Raw genomic sequence first — 27,675 nt, 5'->3', positions numbered from 1 at the left:
AGAAACATCATTAATCTCATGGAATATTTGGATTAAAAAATTGATAAAGAAGCTGCCTTCATGGCGGTAGATGCAGAAAAGGCCTTTGATCGAGTCTCTTGGAGGTTTGTGACAAGAGTATTAGAACAAATGGAATTTGGAGAACAGTTTTCAAAAGGAATTGAAGCCATATACTCAAAACAGACAGCGAGGATCATAATAAATGGAAATCTAACGCAGGAACGCAATATAAAAAAGGGGTCAGACAAGGATGTCCGCTCTCCCCACTAATCTTTATCTTAATGTTAGAGATTTTGTGTAAGCAAATACGGGAAGATAAAGATATAAAAGGAATAACGCTGGGGTGGAGTAGCTACAAACTCAGGGCATTCGCAGACGATTTAATAATCACAACGGAACAACCTAATAAAAGCCTGATCAGAACATTGGCGTTAATCCGAGAATACGGCAGAGTTGCAGGCCTGAGGCTGAATTTAACCAAGACCAAACTATTAGTTAAAAACCTTTCAAAGGCTCAGAGAGACGAACTGGAGAAAGCAACACAGATTAAGATCTATCCCAAAATAAAATACTTAGGATTAATAATAACATCAAAAAATATAAACCTATATAATGATAACTACTCCAAATGTTGGGATGAGGTTAAAAAACAACTGGAGATATGGAATAAATTAAATCTTTCACTGATGGGACGCATTGCAGCAATAAAAATGAACGTGTTGCCTAAGTTTCTTTTTTTGTTCCAAACAATGCCAATCATAGGAAAAACCAATATTATAGACAAGTGGCAAAAAGAAATTTCCAAATTTTTATGGAATGGCAAAAGACCTCACATAAAACATAAGATATTGATAAACACTATAGACAGAGGAGGCCTTGGCCTCCCAGACCTCAAGATTTATTATGAAGCCGCTTGCTTTACATGGTTAAAAGAATGGTGTATACTTCAAAATTGGAGAATCTTGGACCTGGAGGGCCACGATTTGCGTTTTGGTTGGCACGCCTATTTAAATTATGGTAAAACAAAAATGCATAGAAGCTTCTTTAACCATATAATAAGGAATGCTATATATAAGTTATGGGATAAATATAAAAGGTATATAGAAACGAAAACACCAAGATGGATCTCCCCCTTTGAGGCTGTGGCGCTGAAAAGAAAGAGCAATGATAGAAAAGAGTGGATCACATATAAACTTCTTCTAACAGAAAGAGGAGGGAAACAGGAACTGAAAAAGTATGAGGAGATTAAGGAATACCTATCAAGCTGGTTGGATTATTTTCAAATTAATGACATATATAAACAAGACAAGATGATTGGATTTGGAAAGGAACCTTCAAAATTTGAAAAAGAATGCTTAAATACTAATAACAAATTAATTTCCCAAATGTATAAGATTCTGTTAGAGTATGAAGTAATGGACGAAACGGTAACAGCCTCAATGACCAAATGGGCTCAAGATCTGGGCCAGCCAATTATGTTTGAGGACTGGGAAAAACTATGGCATGTTTTAAATTTACTGCAAACCAGAACATAAGAGAAAACATGTTGAAAATGGCCCATAGGTGGTACCTCACACAGGCTGGACTTTCCAAAATGCATAAAAGTGTTGCGAATGTGTGTTGGAGGTGTGGAGTGGAAAATGGAGATTTTATACATATGTGGTGGAGGTGCCGAAAAATTAAAATATTTTGGGGGGAGATATATGATGAATTGAAAAAGATGTTGACAATCTCCTTTCCAAAAAAACCGGAGATGTTTCTATTAAGCATAATAGATAAAGAGATACCGAATAAATTCAAGGGCGCCTTATATGCAGTTGCAGTGGCCCGATTAGTAGTTGCAAAAGGATGGAAACAGCAAGAGGCACCAAATGTCATTGACTGGCAAATTAAACTACAAGAACTAGCTGAGATGGCTCTACTTACAAATAGTATTAGAGGAAACACCAAGCAAAGATTTATTGGAAAATGGGAAAGTTACAAAAATTATGTGCTAAAATATAACAAACATTTTGTTAGTATGCCAGCATTTGAGGAATAAGGGAAGGGAAGTAAGATAAGGGAAAGACGGTGGAGTAAACATCAATGAGTGAAATCTTATTATGGCCTGAACTGGCAGAAGAAAACTGGTGTGTTTTAGTGCAGTAGAGCAACCAGGAGCTTCTGTCTTGTCACGGGGGCAGAAAAGGGAGCTATGCACAAGCAACTGATACCTTGTCTCTTTTAATGGAATCCTCTTCCTTCCCCACAGGGCTGTACTTTCCCTGATCCCTGTGACATCCACATTCCTACCCAACACCACACTTCTCAGACTCATATCCCAGACACACACTCCGGCACTGTCTCCATCCCTACAAGAGGCCCTCTTGTTGCTTCCACCTTCCTTGAATATTTGAGGAGGGAGGGTGGCAGCTCATACGCTACAGAGTTCCCTGCCCAAAGAGGTATGCTTTTCCAAACAAAACTTAAAAGCAGTGATCGCTGATCCATGGCTATTTGATGTACCTGTGAGGACAATTAATTTGCTGATGAAGAATTATCATTGAAACAGTTACAGGTAGGTAGCCATGTTGGACTGCCATAGTCAAAACAAAATAAAAAATAAATAAAATGAACATAAATCGGATATCAGGAATCACAAGACAGAGAAACCAGTAGGAGAACACTTCAGTCTCCCAGGACATTCTATACAAGATCTCAAAGTAGCTGTCTTACTACAGAGGAATTTCAGAAATAGACTGGAAAGAGAAGTTGCTGAATTGCAACTAATTACCAAACTTAAAACAATGGAGAGACCTGGTCTGAACAAAGACATTGGATTCTTATCTCATTATATATGACAAAGCTATCTTTAGCCATCTCAACCCTTGCTTTTTCCTGTAAGAACAATTGCAGTCGTTAACAGTCATCAACAGGTTTTCCACACCCATCAGCCAATCACCCATTCCCACCACCCTTCTGAGTAATACCCCTCCTCACTTTCTCACTATATATAAGGGTCTGGTGACTTCTCTTTCAGTGTATCTGAAGAAGTGTGCATGCACACAAAAGCTCATACCAAGAACAAACGTAGTTGGTCTCTAAGGTGCTACGGGAAGGAATTTTTTTATTATTTTGTTTTGACTATGGCAGACCAACACGGCTACCTACCTGTTGCAGGCAACAGTTTGTGTCGACTACTGTGAGTCCTTTTTAGTGGTCCTACAGCAGCAGCTCCCCCCATTAGCCACTCCTAAGCCATCCCAGTAGTAATGTACGGAAGTGAGAGCTGGACCATCAAGAAGGCTGATCGCTGAAGAATTGATGGTTTTGAATTATGGTGCTGGAGGAGACTCTTGAGAGTCCCATGGACTGCAAGAAGATCAAACCTATCCATTCTCAAAGAAATCAGCCCTGAATGCTCACTAGGACAGATCCTGAAGTTGAGGCTCCAGTACTTTGGCCACCTCATGAGAAGAGAAGACTCCCTAGAAAAGACCCTGATGTTGGGAAAGATGGAGGGCACAAGGAGAAGGGGACGACAGAGGATGAGATGGTTGGACAGTGTTCTCGAAGCTACTAACATGAGTTTGGCCAAACTGCGGGAGGCAGTGAAGGATAGGCGTGCCTGGCGTGCTCTGGTCCATGGGGTCACGAAGAGTCGGACACGACTGAACGACTGAACAACAACAACAAAGCCATCCTAGTAGTAGTAGAAGAAGAAGAGTTTGGATTTGATATTCCACTTTATCACTACCTGAAGGAGTCTCAAAGCGGCTAATATTCTCCTTTCCCTTCCTCCCCCACAACAAACACTCTGTGAGGTGAGTGAAGCTGAGAGACCTCTGAGAAGTGTGACTAGCCCAAGGTCACCCAGCAGCTGCATGTGGAAGAGCAGAGACGCGAACCCGGTTCACCAGATTACGAGTCCACCGCTCTTAACCACTACACCACACTGGCTGACAGTAGGACAGACTTCTCAAAGCATGGCAGAATGTGGGTGGGTGGGGTATCACCAGGTAAGGAATAACGTTCAGCTCAAACTTCTGTTACCCTTCTTCCCCTTCTTTGCTGCTCCACCTCGGGACAGAGGGCGCTTCAGCATCATCAAACAGTGCAGAGAAAAGCTTAGCGGAAATGCTTTGGCTGCCAAGATCATTCCCTATAGGAAGGAAGAAAAGGAAGATGTGCTCCAGGAGTATCACATCCTGAGGAAGCTTCACCACACCAACATCGGGCAGCTGCAGGGGGCCTACGTGAGCCCACGCCACCTGGTGCTGATCACAGAACTTTGTGTTGGCCCTGAGCTTCTCAATGCTTTAGCTGGAAGGTAAGCCTGCTTGCCCCTTCATGGATCGCTGCCTTGTCGTGGCGAAGGGGCTTGAATTACTCAGGGAAGCTATGGACAGGTCAAGATGGACAGGTCATAGTGGAGAGTTTGGACCAAACGTGATCCACCTGGAGGAGGAACTGGCAAGCCACTCCAGTATCCCTGCCAAGAAAACTCCATGGACAAAGACAACAGGCATATAAAAGATATGACGCTGGAAGATGAGCCCCTCAGGTCGGAAGGCGTCCAACATGCTACTGAGGAAGAGCGGAGGACAAGTACAAGTAGATTCAGAGCTGATGAAGCGGCTGGGCCAAAGCCGAAAGGACGCTCAGTTGCGGATATGCCTGGAAGCGAAAGGAAATTCCAATGCTTTAAAGAAAAGTATTGCATAGGAACCTGGAATGTAAGAACCATGAACCTTGGTAAGCTGGATGTGGTAAAAAATGAGATGGCAAGAATAAACATTGACATCCTAGGCATCAGTGAACTAAAATGGACAGGAATGGGCGAATTCAGTTCGGATGACTATCATATCTACTACTGTGGGCAGGAATCCCGTAAAAGAAATGGAGTGGCCCTCATAGTCAACAAAAGAGTGGCGAAAGCTGTACTGGGATGCAATTTCAAAAATGATAGAATGATCTCGATACGAATCCAAGGCAGACCTTTTAACATCACAGTAATCCAAGTTTATGCACCAACTACCAGTGCTGAAGAAACTGAAATTGACCAATTCTATGAAGACTTACAACACCTTAGAGAAATTACACCAAAGAAGGATGTTCTTCTCATTATAGGGGATTGGAATGCTAAAGTAGGGAATCAAGAGATAAAAGGAACAACTGGCAAGTTTGGCCTTGGAGTTCAAAATGAAGCAGGGCAAAGGCTAATAGAGTTCTGTCAAGAGTACAAGCTGGTCATCACAAACACTCTTTTCCAACAACACAAGAGACGACTCTACACATGGACATCACCAGATGGGCAACATCGAAATCAGATTGATTATATTCTCTGCAGCCAAAGATGGAGAAGCTCTATACACTCAGCAAAAACAAGACCTGGAGCTGATTGTGGCTCAGATCATCAGCTTCTTATAGCAAAATTCCAGCTTAAACTGAAGAAAGTAAGAAAAACCACTGGGCCAGTAAGATACAATCTAAATCAAATTCCTTATGAATACACAGTTGAAGTGAAGAACAGGTTTAAGGATTTAGATTTGGTGGATAGAGTGCCTGAAGAACTGTGGATGGAGGATCGTAACATTATAAAGGAGACAGCAACGAAAACCATCCCAATGAAAAAGAAATGCAAGAAAGCAAAGTGGCTGTCCAATGAGGCCTTACAAATAGCGGGGGAGAGAAGGCAAGCAAAATGCGAGGGAGATTGTGAAAGATACAGGAAATTGAATGCAGATTTCCAAAGAATAGCAAGGAGAGACAAGAGGGCCTTTCTAAACGAGCAATGCAAAGAAATAGAGGAAAATAACAGAATGGGAAAAACCAGAGATTTGTTCAAGAAAATTGGAGATATGAAAGGAACATTTCGTATTACCACAATTAAGGACAAAAGTGGAAAGGACCTAACAGAAGCAGAAGACATCAAGAAGAGGTGGCAAGAATACACAGAGGAATTATACCACAAAGATATAGAGGTCTCATACACCCCAGGTAATATGGTTGCTGACCTTGAGCCAGACATCCTGGAGAGTGAAGTCAAATGGGCCTTAGAAAGCCTTGCTAACAACAAGGCCAGTGGAAGTGATGATATTCCAGCTGAACTATTTAAAATTTTAAAAGAGGATGCTGTTAAGGTGCTACACTCAATATGCCAGCAAGTTTGGAAAACTCAGCAGTGGCCAGAGGATTGGAGAAGATCAGTCTACATCCCAATCCCAAAGAAGGGCAGTGCCAAAGAATGCTCCAACTACCGCACAATTGCACTCATTTCACACGCTAGCAAGGTTATGCTTAAAATTCTACAAGGCAGGCTTAAACAGTATGTGGACCGAGAACTCCCAGAAGTGCAAGCTGGGTTTTGAAGGGGCAGAGGAACCAGAGACCAAATTGCAAACATGCGCTGGATTATGGAGAAAGCTAGAGAGTTCCAGAAAAACATCTACTTCTGTTTCATTGACTACGCAAAAGCATTTGACTGTGTCGACCACAGCAAACTATGGCAAGTTCTTAAAGAAATGGGAGTGCCGGAACACCTCATTTGTCTCCTGAGAAATCTCTATGTGGGACAAGAAGCTGCAGTTAGAACTGGATATGGAACAACTGATTGGTTCAAAATTGGGAAAGGAGTACGACAAGGCTGTATATTGTCTCCCTGCTTATTTAACTTATATGCAGAATTCATCATGCGAAAGGCTGGACTGGATGAATCCCAAACCGGAATTAAGATTGCTGGAAAAAATATCAACAACCTCAGATATGCTGATGATACTACCTTGATGGCAGAAAGTGAGGAGGAATTAAAGAACGTTTTAATGAGGGTGAAAGAGGAGAGCACAAAATATGGTCTGAAGCTCAACATCAAAAAAACTAAGATCATGGCCACTGGTCCCATCACCTCCTGGCAAATAGAAGGGGAAGAAATGGAGGCAGTGAGAGATTTCACTTTCTTGGGTTCCATGATCACTGCAGATGGTGACAGCAGTCACGAAATTAGAAGACGCCTGCTTCTTGGGAGAAAAGCAATGACAAACCTAGACATCACCTTGCTGACAAAGGTCCGTATAATTAAAGCTATGGTTTTCCCAGTAGTAATGTATGGAAGTGAGAGCTGGACCATAAAGAAGGCTGATCGCTGAAGAATTGATGGTTTTGAATTATGGTGCTGGAGGAGACTCTTGAGAGTCCCATGGAATGCAAGAAGATCAAACCTATCCATTCTCACTAGATTCTCTGATTGCTCACTAGAAGGACAGATCCTGAAGTTGAGGCTCCAGTACTTTGGCCATCTCATGAGAAGAGAAGACTCCCTAGAAAAGACCCTGATGTTGGGAAAGATGGAGGGCACAAGGAGAAGGGGACGACAGAGGATGAGATGGTTGGACAGTGTTCTCGAAGCTACTAACATGAGTTTGGCCAAACTGTGAGATGCAGTAATGGAAAGGCGTGCCTGGCGTGCTCTGGTCCATGGGGTCACGAAGAGTCAGACACGACTGAACAACTGAACAACAACAACAACAACAACAACAACAACAACAACAACAACAAAGCCTGCTTGTCCAACAAAAGCCACAAAAACTGTGGAGGACTCTTTTCTCCTCCTCCTCAGAATACAGTTTTCAGAGGTTCCATTGTAAAATTTCCATAGGCAATCCATTGTAAAGGTGCCAGTATATGAAGAAGACAAGTATAGACCAGAAGTCTTCAACGTTTTCCAAAGCAGGCCCCACCTTTAAAACAAGAGGAAGTGGTAGTCACAGAAGTTATGGCGTCTCCTGTTGCAATAACCCCTGGCTTTGGCTGGAAAACTACTTCCTTATTTTACATTACTTAAGTATAGTGGGTTGGTTGTTTTTTTACAAGTTGGTTACCAAAACCTGAAAATCCCCAGAAATCTGGCAGATTACAGTATATACACACACACACCTCTCTATCTCTGTTTGTTTGTTTGTTTGTTTGTTTGTGTATCTACACTACATGTGTATATTTATGTATTATACACACAGAGACACACACAGTAAGAAAGGTCTGAGAAATGTAGCTTTTAAAATAAGCTCTGCCTTTTCCTTAGTGATATGCTCACACAAACACCCATCCAGCACAATCTAGAAAAAATGCTCTTTGAGTTTGCTTTCAGTCAAGTATTTATGTGCATCCCTTGCTTAACACCAACTGATTCTTAATTCTCCGTAAGAGTATAAAATGTTGTGATGTAACCAGGTTCTCTTTTCTAGACCATCCTATTCAGAGGTGGAAGTCAGAGACTATCTGTGGCAGATTCTTATTGCTGTTGAATACCTCCATGCTCAGAATATCCTGCACTTGGATCTGAGGTCTGAAAATATGATTATCACTGAACCAAACCTGCTGAAACTCCTGAACTTTGGCAACGCACACTTCTATGAACCCAACAGAATCATTACCCTCAATGGGTGCACGGACTATGTAGAAACTATGGGTGAGTAATGTGCCTTTTCTTGGATCAAGGGTCTGAAAGGCCTGGTGAACTCGGTGATCACGTCTTGAGTTGGACAGTTGGGCCATGTAACCCAGAAGGAAAGACCATATGTTTCTATACAGTGCACAATGGCTGTTTATAGTTTTGGAGGAGGGAAAGTGTGCAATAAATCAACTTTTGTTTGGCTTGCATATTTTGCTTCAGGTAGTGTGAATTTAGTAACCTTGCCTCCCCTCCCCACAACTGCATCACTAACCCCCCACTTCCTTATCCTCCTTTGCCCTGAAATTCTTGTCCTATATTTGATTTTCACCTCCCCCTTTTGTCATCCACATTCCCTCTCCCACCCTTCCTCATTTTATTGCCTCCCTTCTTTTGTTCCTAAATTAGATCTATTAATATATGTTGCTTAAAAAGAACGAAGACGATAGGTGCTTAAAAACTGAGTACTTCCAATTTATAGGGCTTTTTATTTAAAAAAATAATTAACTACAATGGGAATTAAAAAGACATAATTCCATCCGTCCCAAATCCCAGTTTGTTAATTATCTTTATGGTTTTCTTTGCATAAGGTACACTGGATCTTATTTTAGTGCAAATAAATTAACCTTAGCAAGCAAGGGTTAACATTTGCATGCTCTGCTTACTGGCTCCGCCTAGATTCATGATAAATGAAGCAACTTTTTATAACCACCTGTTTTTTCTGCAAGAGCCGGCTTGTGCTTTTGTATCACAGAGCTCCGAGAGATGGCTTTCTGGGTGATGGTCCTATGTGCCATCCTGGCATGCATATTGGGGGGGCTCTACCTGGTGGGGGCATTCCGCCAGAGGAGAGCCAAAGAACCCCCTTTAGATAAAGGCCTCATTCCATGGCTTGGACATGGATTGCACTTCCAAAAGGATGGCATTGACTTCTTACAAAGGATGCAGAAGAAGCATGGGGATATCTTCACGGTATTGCTTTGTTGTTGTTGTTGTTGTTCAGTCGTTCAGTCGTGTCCGACTCTTCGTGACCCCATGGACCAGAGCACGCCAGGCACGCCTATCCTTCACTGCCTCTCGCAGTTTGGCCAAACTCATGTTAGTAGCTTCAAGAGCACTGTCCAACCATCTCATCCTCTGTCGTCCCCTTCTCCTTGTGCCCTCCATCTTTCCCAACATCAGGGTCTTTTCTAGGGATTCTTCTCTTCTCATGAGGTGGCCAAAGTACTGGAGCCTCAACTTCAGGATCTGTCCTTCTAGTGAGTACTTAGGGCTGATTTCTTTGAGAATGGATAGGTTTGATCTTCTTGCAGTCCACGGGACTCTCAAGAGTCTCCTCCAGCACCATAATTCAAAAGCATCAATTCTACGGCGATCAGCCTTCTTTATGGTCCAGCTCTCACTTCCGTACATTACTACTGGGAAAACCATAGCTTTAACTATACGGACTTTTGTCGGCAAGGTGATGTCTTTGCTTTTTAAGATGCTGTCTAGGTTTGTCATTGCTTTTCTCCCAAGAAGCAGGCGTCTTCTGATTTCGTGACTGCTGTCACCATCTGCAGTGATCATGGAACCCAAGAAAGTGAAATCTCTCACTGCCTCCATTTCTTCCCCTTCTATTTGCCAGGAGGTGATGGGACCAGTGGCCATGATCTTAGTTTTTTTGATGTTGAGCTTCAGACCATATTTTGCGCTCTCTTCTTTCACCCTCATTAAAAGGTTCTTCAATTCTTCCTCACTTTCTGCCATCAAGGTAGTATCATCAGCATATCTGAGGTTGTTGATATTTTTTCCGGCAATCTTAATTCCGGTTGGGGATTCATCCAGTCCAGCCTTTCGCATGATGTATTCTGCATATAAGTTAAATAAGCAGGGAGACAATATACAGCCTTGTCGTACTCCTTTCCCAATTTTGAACCAATCAGTTGTTCCATATCCAGTTCTAACTGTAGCTTCTTGTCCCACATAGAGATTTCTCAGGAGGCAAATGAGGTGATCCGGCACTCCCATTTCTTTAAGAACTTGCCATAGTTTGCTGTGGTCGACACAGTCAAATGCTTTTGCATAATCAATGAAGCAGAAGTAGATGTTTTTCTGGAACTCTCTGGCTTTCTCCATAATCCAGCGCATGTTTGCAATTTGGTCTCTGGTTCCTCTGCCCCTTCGAAATCCAGCTTGCACTTCTGGGAGTTCTCGGTCCACATACTGCTTAAGCCTGCCTTGTAGAATTTTAAGCATAACCTTGCTAGCGTGTGAAATGAGTGCAATTGTGCGGTAGTTGGAGCATTCTTTGGCACTGCCCTTCTTTGGGATTGGGATGTAGACTGATCTTCTCCAATCCTCTGGCCACTGCTGAGTTTTCCAAACTTGCTGGCATATTGAGTGCAGCACCTTAACAGCATCCTCTTTTAAAATTTTAAATAGTTCAGCTGGAATATCATCACTTCCACTGGCCTTGTTGTTAGCAAGGCTTTCTAAGGCCCATTTGACTTCACTCTCCAGGATGTCTGGCTCAAGGTCAGCAACCACATTTCCTGGGGTGTATGAGACCTCCATATCTTTCTGGTATAATTCCTCTGTGTATTCTTGCCACCTCTTCTTGATGTCTTCTGCTTCTGTTAGGTCCTTTCCACTTTTGTCCTTAATTGTGGTAATCTTTGTACGAAATGTTCCTTTCATATCTCCAATTTTCTTGAATAAATCTCTGGTTTTTCCCATTCTGTTGTTTTCCTCTATTTCTTTGCATTGCTCGTTTAGAAAGGCCCTCTTGTCTCTCCTTGCTATTCTTTGGAAATCTGCATTCAATTTCCTGTATCTTTCACTATCTCCTTCGCATTTTGCTTGTCTTCTCTCCCCCGCTATTTGTAAGGCCTCATTGGTCAGCCACTTTGCTTTCTTGCATTTCTTTTTCATTGGGATGGTTTTCGTTGCTGTCTCCTGTATAATGTTACGAGCCTCCATCCACAGTTCTTCAGGTACTCTATCCACCAAATCTAAATCCTTGAACCTGTTCTTCACTTCAACTGTGTATTCATAAGGAATTTGATTTAGATTGAATCTTACTGGCCCAGTGGTTTTTCCTACTTTCTTCAGTTTAAGCTGGAATTTTGCTATAAGAAGCTGATGATCTGAGCCACAGTCAGCTCCAGGTCTTGTTTTTGCTGAGTGTATAGAGCTTCTCCATCTTTGGCTGCAGAGAATATAATCAATCTGATTTCGATGTTGCCCATCTGGTGATGTCCATGTGTAGAGTCGTCTCTTGTGTTGTTGGAAAAGAGTGTTTGTGATGACCAGCTTGTTCTCTTGACAGAACTCTATTAGCCTTTGCCCTGCTTCATTTTGATCTCCAAGGCCAAACTTGCCAGTTGTTCCTTTTATCTCTTGACTTCCTACTTTAGCATTCCAATCCCCTATAATGAGAAGAACATCCTTCTTTGGTGTCATTTCTATAAGGTGTTGTAAGTCTTCATAGAATTGATCAATTTCGGTTTCTTCAGCACTGGTAGTTGGTGCATAAACTTGGATTACTCTGATGTTAAAAGGACTGCCTTGGATTCGTATCGAGATCATTCTATCATTTTTGAAGTTGCATCCCAGTACAGCTTTCGCCACTCTTTTGTTGACTATGAGGGCCACTCCATTTCTTTTACGGGATTCCTGCCCACAGTAGTAGATATGATAGTCATCCGAACTGAATTCGCCCATTCCTGTCCATTTTAGTTCACTGATGCCTAGGATGTCAATGTTTATTCTTGCCATCTCATTTTTTACCACATCCAGCTTACCAAGGTTCATGGTTCTTACATTCCAGGTTCCTATGCAATACTTTTCTTTACAGCATTGGACTTTCCTTTCGCTTCCAGGCATATCCGCAACTGAGCGTCCTTTCGGCTTTGGCCCAGCCGCTTCATCAGCTCTGGATCTACTTGTACTTGTCCTCCGCTCTTCCCCAGTAGCAAGTTGGACGCCTTCCGACCTGAGGGGCTCATCTTCCAGCGTCATATCTTTTATATGCCTGTTGTCTTTGTCCATGGAGTTTTCTTGGCAGGGATACTGGAGCGGCTTGCCAGTTCCTTCTCCAGGTGGATCACGTTTGGTCCAAACTCTCCGCTATGACCTGTCCATCTTGACCTGTCCATAGCTTGCCTGAGTAATTCAAGCCCCTTCGCCACGACAAGGCAGTGATCCATGAAGGGGACGGTATTGCTTGGAGGATACTATTTCACTTTTGTGATGGACCCACTCTCCTTTGGAGCTATTGTGAATGAAGCAAGAACCAGGCTGGATTTCACTTTATATGTATCACAAATTGTGGACCAAGTGTTTGGGTTTCAGCATTCAGAAATGACTCATAAGATACTAGAGACAGCCAACACGAAGCACCTCAGGGGCAATGGACTCATGGTGATGACCCAGACCATGATGGACAGCTTGCATAGAGTGATGTGGCATAGCCTGAGTTCAGCGGGAGGGCAGAAATCCTGGAAACAGGGTGGATTGTTCCACTTCAGCTGCAACGTGGTCTTCAAGGCTGGATATCTTGCTGTGTTTGGAAATGCACAAAGTAAAGGTGAAAAGGACAAAGAAGATGCTGAGAGGAGTGACCTAGCTGACTCTGAAGACGTATTCGTAGAGTTTCGCAAATTTGATAATCTTTTCCCGCGATTAGTTTCTTCCACGCTGTCTCCCAGAGATAAAAAAGAAGTAGAGTCTCTGAAGAGACACTTCTGGAACATCTTGTCTGTAAAGGAAGTATATAAAAAGGAAAATATCAGTGGCTGGGTTACTGACCAGCAAGAGCAGCTGGATGAGGCTGGGATTCCTGAATACATGCAGGAACGGTTTTTGTTTACGTTGCTCTGGGCATTTCAAGCTAATTCTGGCCCAGCTTCCTTCTGGCTTCTTGCCTACCTGATGAAAAATCCCAAGGCAATGGATGAGGTGAGGAAAGAAGTGGACAGAGTGGTGGGAGAATCTGGCCAGGAAGTGAGGGCAGGGGGTCCAGTGCTTAATGTCACCAAGGAGATGTTAGACAAGACCCCCATCTTGGACAGTGCTGTGGAAGAGACTTTGAGACTGGCAGCAGCCCCTATGCTGGTCAGGGCTGTGTTAGTGGATCTAGAACTCAAGATGAACGATGGAAGAAAATACCTTCTGCGCAAAGGAGACAGAGTTGCACTTTTCCCCTTTGTGGCAGCACATATGGATCCAGAAATCCACCCAGATCTCCATGTTTTCAAATATGACAGGTTCCTCAGCCTAGATGGCACAAAAAAGAAATTCTATAAGAATGGAGAAAAGGTGAAATATTACACCATGCCATGGGGTGCAGGGACTTCCATGTGCCCTGGGCGATACTTTGCTACCAATGAGGTTAAACTCTTTGCCTTCCTGATGCTGACATACTTCGATATGCAGCTGGTTAACATGGAGGAGGAAATCCCTCCCGTAACCAAGAGCCGCTGTGGGTTTGGTGTAATGCAGCCCACACATGATGTTCAGTTCAGGTATCGACTTCGCCACTGAAGGTAGGAGGCAGAGCAAGCAATGTGGTATCACGTACCTGTGAATCTTCAGGCCAAATTAAGTTTAAAAAGAAATCAATCGTATGCCCAGCACCTGGTCACATTTTCCCTGCATATTGTTGCCTATACCTGGCCTGTTGTACCATAATCTACGTTCTGTAAAAAGACTGTCAGGTCTGTCCAGTCTGCTTTGTGAACATTTCATAATCATGTGCAATTCTCCTGGCTGTCTTGCAAAAGATGCTTATTCAATACATTTTGGTATTTTCAGTTTTGCTGCTGTTGATCAATGCCTGTCAACAAGTTTCCATTTTCATGTCTCCAAGGATATTGCCGTTTGTCTGTCTTGCGGTATCTTGAAAATAAGAAGCCCAAATAATTGGTGGTAGATTGGGGAGAAAGAGAGTTAGTACTTTGCTTTACTTTTTGGCTCCTATTAAAGTTGACTCATTAATTGATCCTCAATTGTGTTGTGGGTCCTGACTGGTTTTTTTTTTAATGTTTTGGTGATGCCGACTCTTCATAGTAGTTGCTCAAAGGGTTTGTAAAGCTTGCTTTCTTAACTTTTACTTGGAAGGAAAATAATTCACTGTAACTGCATGGATTAATAGTATACTAGGAGATGCCAACTTATTGCAAAACATGTAAGAGAGGAATGAAAACAAATAATAATTAATTTACAGTAAGCATTTCTGTAAACAACATATTTGATGCACTCACATTTCTCAGAGAAAACACATTTCCTTTAAGAAGGAAGTTGTTTTATTTCTTTAAAAATGCAATTTGTGCAATATAAACAAGAAACCAGTGTAGGCAGAACACCTTCTTCAAGCAGCCTCAGGGTAGTAACCACAGGGGAGGCAGGAGGCAGTCCCAGCAACAGCAACAGCCCTGACTCAGACCAGCGCTTCTGATGTAGGGGAAGGTACAGAACTTCCTCAGTTCCTGGAAAGTCATGGCCAGGAGCATTACAGGATAAAGTTTGAGCAGCTCTCTCCCTCCCCCCACCCCCATTTCATTTCCTCTGCTCACTCCAAGAAATCACAGATACATCTCCTGATGTTTCAGGCGATACAGCATTTGCTGGATATCAGGGCAATAGAGCCTGTGCCAGAATCATAAGGAGGAATCTGGCTGCTACGCTATTCTCATTATGGTTCCAAAGAAGTTGGGGAAATGGAGGGTCATCCAGGATCTCAAGAGGGTCAATTTATATTTGTACCAAAAGAAATTCAGAATGTAGACCTTGAAGACCATCCTAGAAGGCCTCTTGCCTGGGGACTTTGTTGCTTCCCTGGACCTGATCAATGCCTACCTCCACATAGCAGTTTACCCAGCCCATTGCAGATTTCTGCATTTTGCATACCAGGGCAGGAATCTCCGGTACCGATGCCTCACCTTGGATTGGTCCTCAGCCCCAGGATGTTCTTGAAGTTGCTGGTAGCTGTGGTGGCCCATCTAAGGAACAACATCTGGACAACATCTTGATCAGCTCAGACTCTCGCCAATAGAAAAACACTGCCACCAAAGCATATACATGCAAAGAACGTGGAACCAAGTGGCAGGTCCTCGTGCAAGAGGCCACCAACCTCCTGTCTAGGGCAGAACCGTATCTAGAATCTCTATCAGCAGAACATGTATCAGGCACCTCCAGCATTTGAGCCGACATGCTCATCCACCAACAGGTCTCCCAAGCAGGTGTGGAACCTTTTTCCACAGGTGTTCCAGCAAAGTGTGGGTTGCTGTGGTCTTCCAAAAGTAGATCTGTTCACAAGTTCAAAAGGTGGAGCTCTTCTCCTGATTCAGGACACAGGGAGTGGTGGGCATGGATGCCCTGACCTCTGCCTGGCTGGGTACGGGGCTTCTATACACCTTTTCTCCCACTGCTCTAATCGAGACTTCTCAGGGGTGTTAGATTTGCACCAGATGAGCTTATTGTAGTGACTCCCTTCTTGCTGGGGAGGGGCAGGGGGCTGGTTCACAAAACTGGCCTTATCAGTGGCAGACCCTTAGCCACTACCCTACAGGAGGGACCTGGTGTCACAGCGATAAGTCCACCACCCAGAGTCAGATTGGCTACAACTCCATACCTGTTGTTGAGAGGGAGGGCCTAAGAGAATTAGGATGGTAATCACTACCATCCTAGCTTCCTGCAGACACTCCACTCCACCCAGCACATCTATAAATTCACCTGGTAGACCTTAGTCAGCTGGGTACATAGAAAGAAGATGGATTCCCTAGCGGGACAGATACCAGACATCCTGGCCTTCCTACAGGATGACTTGGACCAAGGTCTCTGCCCCAACACCCTCCATAACAGGTGGCAACCTTGGGGTCAGGATTCAGATCAGCAGGAGCCCCTCTGGCTTCCCTGCCCTTGATCAAATGCTTCTTGAAGTGGGCTGTGCAGATGAAACCACCTATGGTGTACAGGTTCCCCATCTGGGACCTCCATAGCATACTGCTCTTTGAGCCCCTGAGCATTGGTTAGCTGGAAGGCTCTTTTTTGGTGGCTATCTCCTCAGTCCGGCGGGTATCAGAGATTACAGCCCTTTCTATCCGCAAAGAGATAGGTATCATTCAGAAGGATTCTGTCACACTTCAGTTAAACCCCATCTTCACCCCAAAGGTTAATACCATCTTCCACAGGGCTCAAGAAGTGGTCCTCCCTTCCTTCTGCCCCAAACCCCAAAGTTGGATAGGGAGATGGAATGGCACTCTCTAGACATGTGGAGGGCCATCAGGATCTAAGGTGCACAGAGGAATTGTCTCCATGATTGTCTCCTTGCAGCCCAGATCCAGGGGGCCTCCCCAGTGTCATTAGCACGCTGGATGAAAGTTGGCATTACCAGATGCTATGAGTGAGGGCCTCTTTGGGAAGCACTGTTTGGGACCCAATCCCCTCTGCGTGGCATAAGCAGGGCAACCACCTGGTCCTCGCCTTCCAGCTTTGGGAGGCATTGGAAGCTAGATAAGCCTCAGCCAGGGTCTCCTTTGGAAGCAGAGCTTTGACAGGTGGTGAACACCACTGAGGTAAGAGCCCACAGAGACACATCCTACACAGGATTCCCTTCCTCCACTACATGCACATGAAACCTCATACCAAGAACAAAATTAGTTGGTCTCTAAGGTGCTACTGGAAGGAATTTTTTTATTTTTTTATTTTGTTTCGACTATGGCAGACCAACACGGCTACCTACCTGTAACAGAATGTTATGTTTGCACAGGGGGAACACTGTTCTTTTCCCTTAACAGGTTGTGCTCTTTTCCTACCTTTTTATGATGTTTATTTTTTGGCTATTGGTTAACTAGCTTACACACAAATTGAACTACGTGTTTCTCATAAAATAAGACACCGACTTATATTTATTTTTCTCAAGAAAACAAGCCTATGGCTTATTTTCGGGGTGTGTCTTATTTTTTTATTAAGTACCGTATGGTTCTGGGCGCCTGCCTCCTCCTGCCGTGGCCAGCGTTTCTGCTGCTGGGTCCAGCTGGCTCGGGGTGCACGGCCCTGCTGGGCGCCGACCTGGCAGGCCACCTCCTCCTCCTGCTGGTTCCCAGAGGCTCAGGGCGCTCCGCACGGCGCTGGTGGGCGCCGACCTGGCAAGCCTCCTCCTCTTCCTGCCGCAGCTCGGCGCCCGGAACTGGCTGCTGCTGCTGCTGCTGCTGCTGCTGCTGCTGAAGTGCTGACAAAGCGCACAGCAGCACCACGCGGAGCGCCCTGAGCCACAGGAGGAGGAGGGTTCAAATTGCTACCATACAGAGCACTGCTGGGTCCCGTTGGCTTGGGGCTTCACATGGCATGCGCTGCTGGGCATTTTGATGGGGCTGCAGCAGCAGCAACATCCGGTTCTGGGCGCCAACCCGACAAGCCTCTTCCTCTTCCTTGGCGCCCTCCAGAACTGTGCCCAGCACTACGGCTTATTTTCGGGGTATGTCTTATATTTCATGAACGCTTGAAAATCCTGCCATGGCTTATTTTATAGGTACGTCTTATTTTATGAGAAACACGGTAGCGAGGGTGGGTGTACCCTCTCAAAAGTTTGACTTCCTGCCAGTGGAGAGGTGGTTAGCAGCAGCCCACAAAGGATCCCCTTCCTCCCTACAGAGGAGAAGCTTATCATGGTAAGTACCAACATTTGCATTTCTAAGGAAGCTTCCCTAATTCCAATGTGTCTTCTTAGCTTCAGAACTTCTGGCAGATAAAGGAGCTCTTCCACAGACAGACATCTGGGCTGTTGGAGTAACAGCTTTCATCATGTAAGTCTTTTCAAGTTTCGTTTTCTTGGGTGTGTGGCTGTTTGGGAAAGGGATAATTAACTAAAAATCCACCAAAGCACAGCAGATCTGGAGAAAACATGCAAAGGAGGCTTGGAGCAGAAATTCACCAGGATTCTGTTATTTCACACAATAATAGCCAGTGTGTACTAATTGCTTCTTGACCTTTGATGGCTAAGAAATGCATAAGCATTATTTGTCTCTATTTGCCCCTCCTGCTTCCACTGCTCCTCTACTGTCCACTTGAGTCAGAAGGCCACCTCTTAACTGATCCCAGACTCATGTATCATTAAGATTTCTAAGGCTGCAATCCAAATCACTCATACAAATGGAGCTGGGCTGGGCCAGTTTGCATGGAGTGGAAGCGTCCTTCAACTCCTGCTAGCAGAGTGATGTTTGTGTCACTCCGCCAGGGCAGACCTCGCCCCTCCATCTACAGAATGTGTGGGTGAAAGTATCCCCATGGGCAAAGCCCCCAAAGTGGGGCATTTTGAAGACTGGGATGGGCCAGCCCAAGACCCACTGGATCTCCTTGGAATAGGAGGCAGGCTAGTCAAGCCCTGGTTGTGACTGTAGCTAGAAGAGAAGGCAAGCGAGGGGAGGCTGTGAATTGGCCATGAGAGCATGATGGGGTCTGGGAGCATGATGGGGATAGCTATGATCCAACCCCAGGCAGAGTGACGACTCCACTTTCTGGTGGTGGTGGTGATGGGAGAGAACCAATAGATGAGGAGGAATGGGAAGCCTTGGAGAAGCCCTTAAAGACTAAGTGGTGAGTGGGCCTGTGGGTGCTTCCACTTTTCCATGCACCCTGCATGGAATTGGACCAAGGAGGAGATCCCTCCCAGAAGAACTTACGTGACAGTGGCAGGGGTCATCTGGACTGAGCACAAGTCTAGTTATAAAAAAGCATTGATGAAATATATCAGTATCTGTGTGCTTCCCTGGATCAGTGTTGGAGACTGTGAGGTTTTTCTGTGCTGCTTTGCTTCTGCCCAAGTTGATGGTAAAGCGCAAAAAGAACCATTTCTAATACTCTTCTCCTCTGTCCTCAGGCTGAGTGCTGAATACCCGATCAGCTCTGAGGCTGCCTGTGACTTTGGGAGGCTTGTGAAGAAAGAGAAAATCAAGTTCAACAAATGCTATGCAGGCCTTTCAGGAGGAGCCGTTTCGTTCCTACAAAGCACACTATCCTCTAATCCATGGTGCGAAGGTCCCTCTTTATCTAAGGCAGCCTTTCGCAAGAATTGGTTAATTATTATATAGTGTGTGTGTGTGTGTCTTTCTTTCCGTGTCCCCCTCCACTGTATCTCACACAAAGAGAGCCTTGTTCAAGTGATCTCAGTTTAACTAATGAAAGCAGTTGTGCTAAGAGATCAGTAATAAAGAGGCAAGACACAGGTTATGGAGTAAACTAGGTCTAGTTTATTAACCAATAGCTTAAGCACTTGAGAACACTGGAGCTTGAATCATAGAATTCTATTTGGAAGAGACCCCAAGGATCATCTAGTCCAACTCCCTGCAATGCAAGAATTCTGCCCACAGCCATCCTTGGGGGAGCTCAAACCACTAACTTTCTGGTTAACAGCCTGAAACAATGATCCATTGTGCCACAGGAGCCTCTTAGTAATTTATAAAACTTCCAAACTGTGTAATGGAAATTAGACAGTGTGTGAGTCTACCCTGCAGGAAGTCAAGCTAGCCTTATTCCCAGCAACTTTCCCCCCTGCAACACCCTTAAGGCGAGGAGGGAGGTGTTCCTGATTCATCCCGCCGTCAAGCCACATAACTCAAAGTGACGGTTAACTTCAAAAGCCCCATGAGTTACCAAGCCCTGCATTTGTCTCTAGAATCACAGTTCAACAGAAAAATGCCTCTGCGTTCTCACCATTTGTGCCCACCTCTTTCTTGCGCAACACCTGCTAAGTGACCAAAAGCCGATAAAAGCAATAGACCTCATTATTCAGCGCCCACTGCTCACTGCTCTAAGGTTGTCATGCAGTATAGAGCAGGAAAGGAAAATCCCCTTCTGCCAGCCAATTACAGAAGACGACAAAAATCCCTAGTCATTCCCAGCTAATATCACCCATCCAATATCACACTGAATACAGGGGAGGGAGGACTGGGTGCCACCTTTGCATTGTGGAAAAGGAAGAGAAGGAGAAGGCAGGAAAACCTTTTAGATCTTCCACCCTCTCCTCTGCATGCTGGTAATTGCCAGTGTGCCCCATTTCCCTCCCCTCTGCAAACACACTCCCACCTGGGCTCCTTTTAGAGCCAGGTGGAAGAGAACAATATTGGTGTGTGGTTGGAGTATAGTGAGACTAGGCTACAATGGACCACTCATTCATCCCCTATTTTGGGCAAGCAAAAACCTAGCGCCCCAAAAGAATGGTGCTAGGCACTGGCCAGTTCTCCAGCTACTTGGCTCTGCTGAATTCTGCAGTTATATAAGAGCAGACGTCACTTGTCTGTAGCACATCACTAGTTGGGTGCAGTGCACTCACAGGCCAGCACACTTCCAATACATCACAACATCCTTCTGTCCATCCCACTCAGCTGGCAGTAGTTCTCTAATGCCTCAGGCAAGAGTCCCCCCCTCCCCAAGATCTACCTGAAATCCTTTTAAATGGAGAAGTGAGAGATTTGATTTCTTTCTCTCCCTGCCCCATACCTTCCGATTGTGTTCTTCTGCTGAGCTGAGGCCGCTCCCCAAGCATGGTGGAATAATCGCTCTAATACTAATCAGGGGTAAAGTATACATTCTATCCCATGACTGCGAGCAGATGAGAAATGAGCAGAATTAGTTCCCTTCACTTGGAGATAGCAAAACAACTGATCCTAGGACCTGTCATTCTTTTTCTCTACTAGGAGGCGGCCAACAGCATCTGAATGCCTTCAGTCTCCATGGCTGCAGGAAACAGGTTTGGATGAGAGGCAACAAGCAACAGTTACTTTCTCCACCACTAAACTGAGGAACTTTCTAGCTGAGCGGGAAAGAAAAAGAGCTCTACTCTGTTCCAAGTATGGCCTGATGACCGTGTAGTGAAACACATTCAGAGAGAATCACTCTCAGACTTCCATCTCCACATGATCCTACTCACACCTCGGAATGTTTTATTATAATTTCTGGCTTCTGGACTGAAAAGGGATGGTCACAAGTAGGTGTGAGTCAAAGGATTGCTGCTCATCTGCATATTTATGTATCCACAGTAATCATAATCTGTATTTTTATGAATGGATACCAAGTTGCAGGTCATGCACATCTCTCATTTATCCTACAATATTGATTATCTGAAGATGTCCATTACAGAGTGGAACAATCGTGGTGTACTTAAGGTGGGAGGCAATAATAATGGGTTAGATGAAACATCATGGGAATTTTCCTGTCTCTCAAGAACAGTTCATTGTTGGAGTCTGTGGCTAACTTCTGGAATCTCCTTCTTTGGTGATTGTGTACTTGCCAGTTTTGGACGCTCTTTTGCTGTGGAAGCCTGACTGATATTGTGCTGCTTCAAACTTCATTCAATACCTGTTGTTTTCAGCTGATTGGGTTGTCAGTCTTTATGGCCTTTATAGTACTTTGCATAGCTCTCTGTTACAAGCTACCTGTGCTATATTTCAGAGAAACACTATTTCATTAAAGCAGAGCTTTCCAAACATTTCATGTTGGTTGCACACTTTTTAGACATGCATTATATCGTGACACAGTTTTACTAGCAAACTCGAGGTCAAACTAACCCCTTTCCAGCCCTAGGAGGAGCGCTGGAAGTCTTCGTGTGACACACCTACGCACTGCAGCTGACACACAACATGTTGCAACATACAGTTTGGAAAGCTCTGCAGTAATGGAACCATTAGCTTGTTCTCTGTGGTTAATTAACTTCAGACTTGGCAAGGGTGCAGCTAGTCCCTGAATGATAACCTAGCAGAACAAATATGGTGATCGTGACCAGATACCATATGTGAGAGAAAGGTGTGCTAGCCTGCAGGAATAGTGGAACCTATTACGGACGCACAGGAGTTTACCTGCTGTGGGTACAATATAATATGATATGTTAATGCAGATCACCTTGTACTTCTAGGGATGGCCAACATGTCCACAGAAGTACTTCTAGCACCCTATCGGCTATGAATCATTGCTTGATGATCCCGTTAATTATAAGCAGCTGGAGAGTCAAAGATGTCATTTAGGTGCATCATTTTTGCATGCAAAGAGTTTTGTCCATATATGAGAATATTTCATAGTCTTATCTGCGAGTGTATTTGAGGTCTTTTGCCGTAGCACAAGTAGTCTTGCAGTCGAGGATGACTTCCAAGCAGACACAAGTTTCTGTTATCTGGCTAAGGTATTCCTTGTTTGGCACAATTGTAATCTCAGTTGCCATCAATATATTCCCTCTTCTGCTGTGCTAGCTGGACTGAATGTGGTATTTCTTCTGGAACAACCAAATTTATGTACTGCCTTGGAAATCTGTTGTTTTCAGCCAGTTTGATTGGCAATATCTATATGCCTTATATTGCTGAAATTTTTGAATGTGCCACTGGAACAAAGAAGCTGAATTATTTCTGACCTTTTGATTCCACACACACATTCAAGAGGCCAAACCTAACTGTCCAGGGGTCCTTTACCTTTACCAAGGCTGTAAAAATGTGACTGGTTGTGAACCAGACTGATTCTTAACAGTTGTGAGCTGTTAAGTACTAGCAGAAATCCATGGACTTGGGTGAAAGAACTAGGCCTTAAGATAACAAACGAAGAACCAAGGTATAGTTTATCCCATTTCCTTTTCTTGAGCAAGCCACTTTGCCTTAATGTCTTTAATCAAGCCAACAAGAACAGACCACTGAGCTTTAAATTCTGAAGTGTTAGTACAGAGAGTCTGAATGTTATTTCTGCTGTCAGAAGTTCTCTTCTGTAAAATAACCTACATGCAAGGTGAGCTGACATAAGTTCACAAGGAAGAAAGGTCTTGGCTTACGAGCTGGCTCCTTTTTTGAAGTTGCCATGGTTTTAATCGGTTTGACGTTTTAGTTGATATGTGGAGGTAAACATCATTTGAGGAGGAAGGTATTTTAATGTAGGGTTTGTATTTTTACGCTACTCGCAGCATCTGGACTAACAGCATCTTTTCTTATGTATATGTGAATGAAGTGACTTACCTTTTCCCCTATTTGCATGTATTTTGAGCACAACAAAAGATATTTATGAATATTAGCTGTTTTGTTAAATAAATTATTTTAATCAAAGTTTTTGTGCCAGAGTTGTTGGTGCTGACTATGTTACGATAGATTGAAAGAGTTTCTTAGGATGAAATTAATGCACACAGTTGAAATAACCAGTTAGCAAATCAATCATGACAAGACATGACACATGTCTAAGCAACCTGCCCAACACAGTTGCTTTATCTTTATCTTTATTGTTTCCTCAAATTCCATTTATTTCCCCTAAGTATTTCTTTTCAGTTTTAGAGGTTTTACATTCGTGTAGAAACAAAGGTACAGACAAGCAAAATAATAATCACCAAAATTACAAAACATAGGAGCAGCACAGAGGTGGTATTTTCCATATAAAATGAGAGCAGATGATGTGGGGGAAATAAAAGCAGTTAAAAGCATGCGTTCTTAATTACGCTTAACCCTTTACACCTAAGAGTAGTCATGTCATCAATAGATATGTGACTTTCAAGATATTGGAGCCAGAGTCACAGCTTGGCCCAGGGACATTGCCTGCACAACAATAAATAAAAGAGATAAAGTTGATTGCAACTTTTTTCCCCGAAACTCTACAAACACGTCTTCAGAGCAAGTTAAGTCATGCCTCTCAGCATCTTCTTTGTTCTTTTCATCTTTGCTGGTTGTATTTCCAGGCACGTGACACCACATTGCTTGCTCTGCCTCCTAACTTCAGTGGCGAAGTCGATACCTGAACTGAACATCGTGTGTGGGCTGCATCACACCAAACCCATAGCGGTTCTTGATTACGGGAGGGATTTCCTCCTCCATGTTAACCAGCTGCATATCAAAGTATGTCAGCATCAGGAAGGCAAAGAGTTTAACCTCATTGGTAGCAAAGAATCGCCCAGGGCACATGGAAGTCCCTGCACCCCATGGCATGGTGTAATATTTCACCTTTTCTCCATTCTTATAGAATTCTTTTTTCCTGCCGTCTAGGCTGAGGAACCTGTCATATTTGAAAACATGGGGATCTGGGTGGATTTCGGGATCCATATGTGCTGCCACAAAGGGGAAAAGTGCAACTCTGTCTCCTTTGCGCAGAAGGTATTTTCTTCCATTGTTCATCTTGAGTTCTAGATCCACTAACACAGACCTGACCAGCATAGGGGCTGCTGCCAGTCTCAAAGTCTCTTCCACAGCACTATCCAAGATGGGGGTCTTGTCTAACATCTCCTTGGTGACATTAAGCACTGCACACCCCGCCCTCACTTTCTGGCCAGATTCTCCCACCACTCTGTCCACTTCTTTCCTCATCTCATCCATTGCCTTGGGATTTTTCATCAAGTAGGCAAGAAGCCAGAAGGAAGCTGGGCCAGTATTACCTTGAGCTGCCCACAGGAGCAGAAACAGAAATCTATCCCGCATGTATTCAGGCATCCCAGTCTCAGCCAGCTGCTCTTGCTGGTCAGTTATCCAACCACTGATGTTACTCCTCTCATATACATCCTTCACAGACAAGATTTTCCAGAATAGTCTCTTCAGAGACTCAGCTTCTTTTCTCTCTCCATGAGATAGGGTGGAACAAGCAAATCCTGGGAAGAGTTTATCATATTTGCGAAACTCTACAAACACATCTTCAGAGCCAGTTAAGTCATGCCTCTCAGCATCTTCTTTGTTCTTTTCATCTTTGCTGGTTGTATTTCCAAACAGGGCTAGATATCCAGCCCTAAAGACCATGTTGTAGCTGAAGCGGAACAATCCATCCTGTTTCCAGGATTTCTGCCCTCCTGCTGAACTCAGGCTATGGGATATCACTCTATGCAAGCTGTCCATCATGGCCTGGGTCATCACCACAAGCCCATTGCCCTTGAGGTGTTTTACGCTGGCTGTCTCTATTATCTTATGAGTGCTTATTTCCGGTTGAAAACCAAACACTTTGGCCACAAGTTGTGTTGCATATTCATTGAAATCCAGCTTGCCTCTTGCTTCTTTCACAATAGCTCCATAGGAGAGTGGGTCCATCACAAAAGTGAAATAGTATCCTCCAAGCAGTACCGTGAAGATATCCCCATGCTTCTTCTGCATCCTTTGCAAGAAGTCAACACCGTCCTTTCGGTAGCGCAATGCATGTCCAAGCCATGGAATGAGGCCTTTATCTAAAGGGGGTTCTTTGGCTCTCCTCTGGCGGAATGCCCCCACCAGGTAGAGCCCCCCCAATATGCACGCCAGGATGGCACATAGGACCATCACCCAGAAAGCCATCTCTCAGAGCTCTGTGATACAAAAGCACAAGCCGGCTCTTGCAGAAAAATAGGTGGTTATAAAAAGTTGCTTCGTTTATCATGAGTCTAGGTGGACCCAGTAAGCAGAGCAAGCAGATATTAACCCTTGCTAAGGTTAATTTATTTGCACTAAAATAATAACTGAACAGAGCTTGTAATAGATGGCAGTGTTTTTAATTCCAGTTGTGGTTTTTTGAATGTAGATTGAAAGTACACAGCTTTTGAATATTTCTTTATTTTTAATCAATAGAAATGCAGATTTAACCCTATTAATAGATGGATCTGACATGGGAACAAAAGGGGAAGCAACAAGGGGAGGAGGGGCAAATGTGGATGACTTTGCAGGATGGAATCAAACATAAGGTAAGAAGTTCATGGCAAAGGGAGATCTGGAAGTGACTGGTGGTTTTGCAAATAAGGGAGGGGGAAGTTAAGTTACTTAATTTGGAGGTCCTGAAGCTACATGTAAACAGAAACAGCTGTCCTTGGGAACTCACATTTTTCCGAATTTTGCAATGCAGGTTTCCTGGCAGCTAATGTGAAGAAAAATGTGTATACTGGGGTAAAGTGTGCATAAAAATGCATATATTCACAAAAGTAACATACAAAAATGTGTTATGGTAGAGTGTCAGACTAGGATCTGGGAAACCAAGGTTCTAGTCTCCATTCAACAATGAGACATGGAGGAGAGAGAACTACATATGTATGCCACCATGAGCTCCTGGGGGGAAAGGTAACATCTAAATGTAAGAATGAATGAGTGAGTGAATAATACCAGGAGGGAAGTATTAGGGCAGGGGTAGGCAAGCTAAGGCCCGGGGCCGGACGCAGCCCAATCGCCTTCTCAATCCAGCCCGCGGACAGTGTGTTTTTACATGAATAGAATATGTCATTTTTTTTAAGTGCATCTCTGGGTTATCTGTGGGGCCTGCCTGGTGTTTTTATATGAGTAGAATGTGTGCTTTTATTTAAAATGCATCTCTTGGTTATTTGTGGGGCCTGCTTTTCCAGGCGTCTACGATACGAGGAGGAAGAGGAGGGAAATCCCTAGGCTTATTGCGTAAACAACTCCGTAGTAACAACAAACTATTTTATTTCTGGGAGTTGAAAATTTGCTGGCATGCCTGCAACAAAACTGGAAAACAGAAAGCGGTCATGGGACGATTAGAAGATTAGTTGGGAGGTTTGGAGACGCAAAACCGGAACAAACACAATAAAGAGACCATGGAGGCTGTGGTGTAAAACACTCGATGGGCTTGAAGCTCTGAAGAACGTCCCGAGTCCCGGCTCTATGCTTTGTTAGGCGAGTAAGAACCAGCGCTATAAGGAAAATATTGGAAAGCTTTCCCAAACCTGGAAGTCTCGGTGAGAGTGAACTGGGAGCGAGCTGGGAGGACGGATACTAAGAAGCGGTGGATTTTTAACCAACCTACACTGGTCACAGGGATTTGAATTTGTACGAAGGAACTACAGAACTGGACTTGGAAATTAAAAAACAAAAATTCAAAGCAAAGGCAAAAATAAAGATAAAGTCTCATGTCTTATGCCCTGTGAAAGAAGTTGAGGAATTACCTACTGGAAAAAAGGAATAAAGGAAAAGGGCTAAGAAAGAGCGGTAGATACCACCTATAGGAAGGAAGGGGAACAACAGATAGGTTAAAAGGGGGGGGGGAGAAGAGGCAAAAGATAAGAAAGCTTTTGCTTATCGACCTGATTGTAACATAAGTGTGAATTTTTCTCCCGGACTTTCTACCAAACCCTTTTGGCCCTCATTGACCTTCCTCTTTGAGATTGATGTGTAAAAATGAATGTATGGGTTTCTGGTGTTTTTTGTGTTGGAAGAAAAATTTAGGAGAAAGGAAGAAACAAGGTTTGATTTAGGAGGAAGGAGGGAACAAGACCTAATTTTAGCGTCATTCTCTAGGAGGGAGGCCTGAATTTAAGATAGTCTTGGTTATTTGACTGTATTTGATTGTATGATTTG

General features: G+C 43.9%; 3 protein-coding genes across 3 annotated transcripts; 2 read left to right on the top strand and 1 right to left on the bottom strand.

Annotated features, from left to right (window-relative positions):
• Nucleotides 1-3,965: 3,965 nt before the first annotated feature.
• LOC117056011 (obscurin-like) lies at nucleotides 3,966-21,899 on the top strand. Its single transcript, XM_033165999.1, has 5 exons — nucleotides 3,966-4,311; nucleotides 8,222-8,443; nucleotides 18,138-18,213; nucleotides 19,287-19,436; nucleotides 21,103-21,899. The coding sequence occupies exons 1-5, from the start codon at nucleotides 3,966-3,968 to the stop codon at nucleotides 21,275-21,277; spliced, it is 969 nt and encodes a 322-aa protein (XP_033021890.1). The 3' UTR covers nucleotides 21,278-21,899.
• LOC117056115 (7-alpha-hydroxycholest-4-en-3-one 12-alpha-hydroxylase-like) lies at nucleotides 12,630-14,023 on the top strand. The gene has a single exon (XM_033166234.1). The coding sequence runs from the start codon at nucleotides 12,659-12,661 to the stop codon at nucleotides 13,949-13,951; it is 1,293 nt and encodes a 430-aa protein (XP_033022125.1). The 5' UTR covers nucleotides 12,630-12,658; the 3' UTR covers nucleotides 13,952-14,023.
• A 2,217-nt stretch (nucleotides 21,900-24,116) lies between the features above and the next one.
• LOC117056112 (5-beta-cholestane-3-alpha,7-alpha-diol 12-alpha-hydroxylase-like) lies at nucleotides 24,117-25,681 on the bottom strand. The gene has a single exon (XM_033166230.1). The coding sequence runs from the start codon at nucleotides 25,669-25,671 to the stop codon at nucleotides 24,139-24,141; it is 1,533 nt and encodes a 510-aa protein (XP_033022121.1). The 5' UTR covers nucleotides 25,672-25,681; the 3' UTR covers nucleotides 24,117-24,138.
• Nucleotides 25,682-27,675: the final 1,994 nt, after the last annotated feature.

This window comes from Lacerta agilis, chromosome 12 (genome assembly GCF_009819535.1).
Source record: "Lacerta agilis isolate rLacAgi1 chromosome 12, rLacAgi1.pri, whole genome shotgun sequence".
Classification (NCBI taxonomy): Eukaryota; Metazoa; Chordata; class Lepidosauria; order Squamata; family Lacertidae; genus Lacerta; species Lacerta agilis.
This window is presented reverse-complemented; position numbering and strand designations above follow the sequence as displayed.

What these genes read in the sequence shown, in the direction of transcription:
- LOC117056115 (XM_033166234.1), top strand. Translation starts at nt 12,659, where the DNA reads ATGGACCCACTCTCCTTTGGAGCTATTGTGAATGAAGCAAGAACCAGG.
- LOC117056011 (XM_033165999.1), top strand. Translation starts at nt 3,966, where the DNA reads ATGGCAGAATGTGGGTGGGTGGGGTATCACCAGGTAAGGAATAACGTT. An exon ending in CAATGCTTTAGCTGGAAGGT is followed by an intron (nt 4,312 to 8,221) that starts AAGCCTGCTTGC and finishes TCTTTTCTAGAC; the next exon opens with CATCCTATTCAGAGGTGGAA. An exon ending in GGAGTAACAGCTTTCATCAT is followed by an intron (nt 18,214 to 19,286) that starts GTAAGTCTTTTC and finishes CTCTGTCCTCAG; the next exon opens with GCTGAGTGCTGAATACCCGA.
- LOC117056112 (XM_033166230.1), bottom strand. Translation starts at nt 25,671, where the DNA reads ATGGCTTTCTGGGTGATGGTCCTATGTGCCATCCTGGCGTGCATATTG.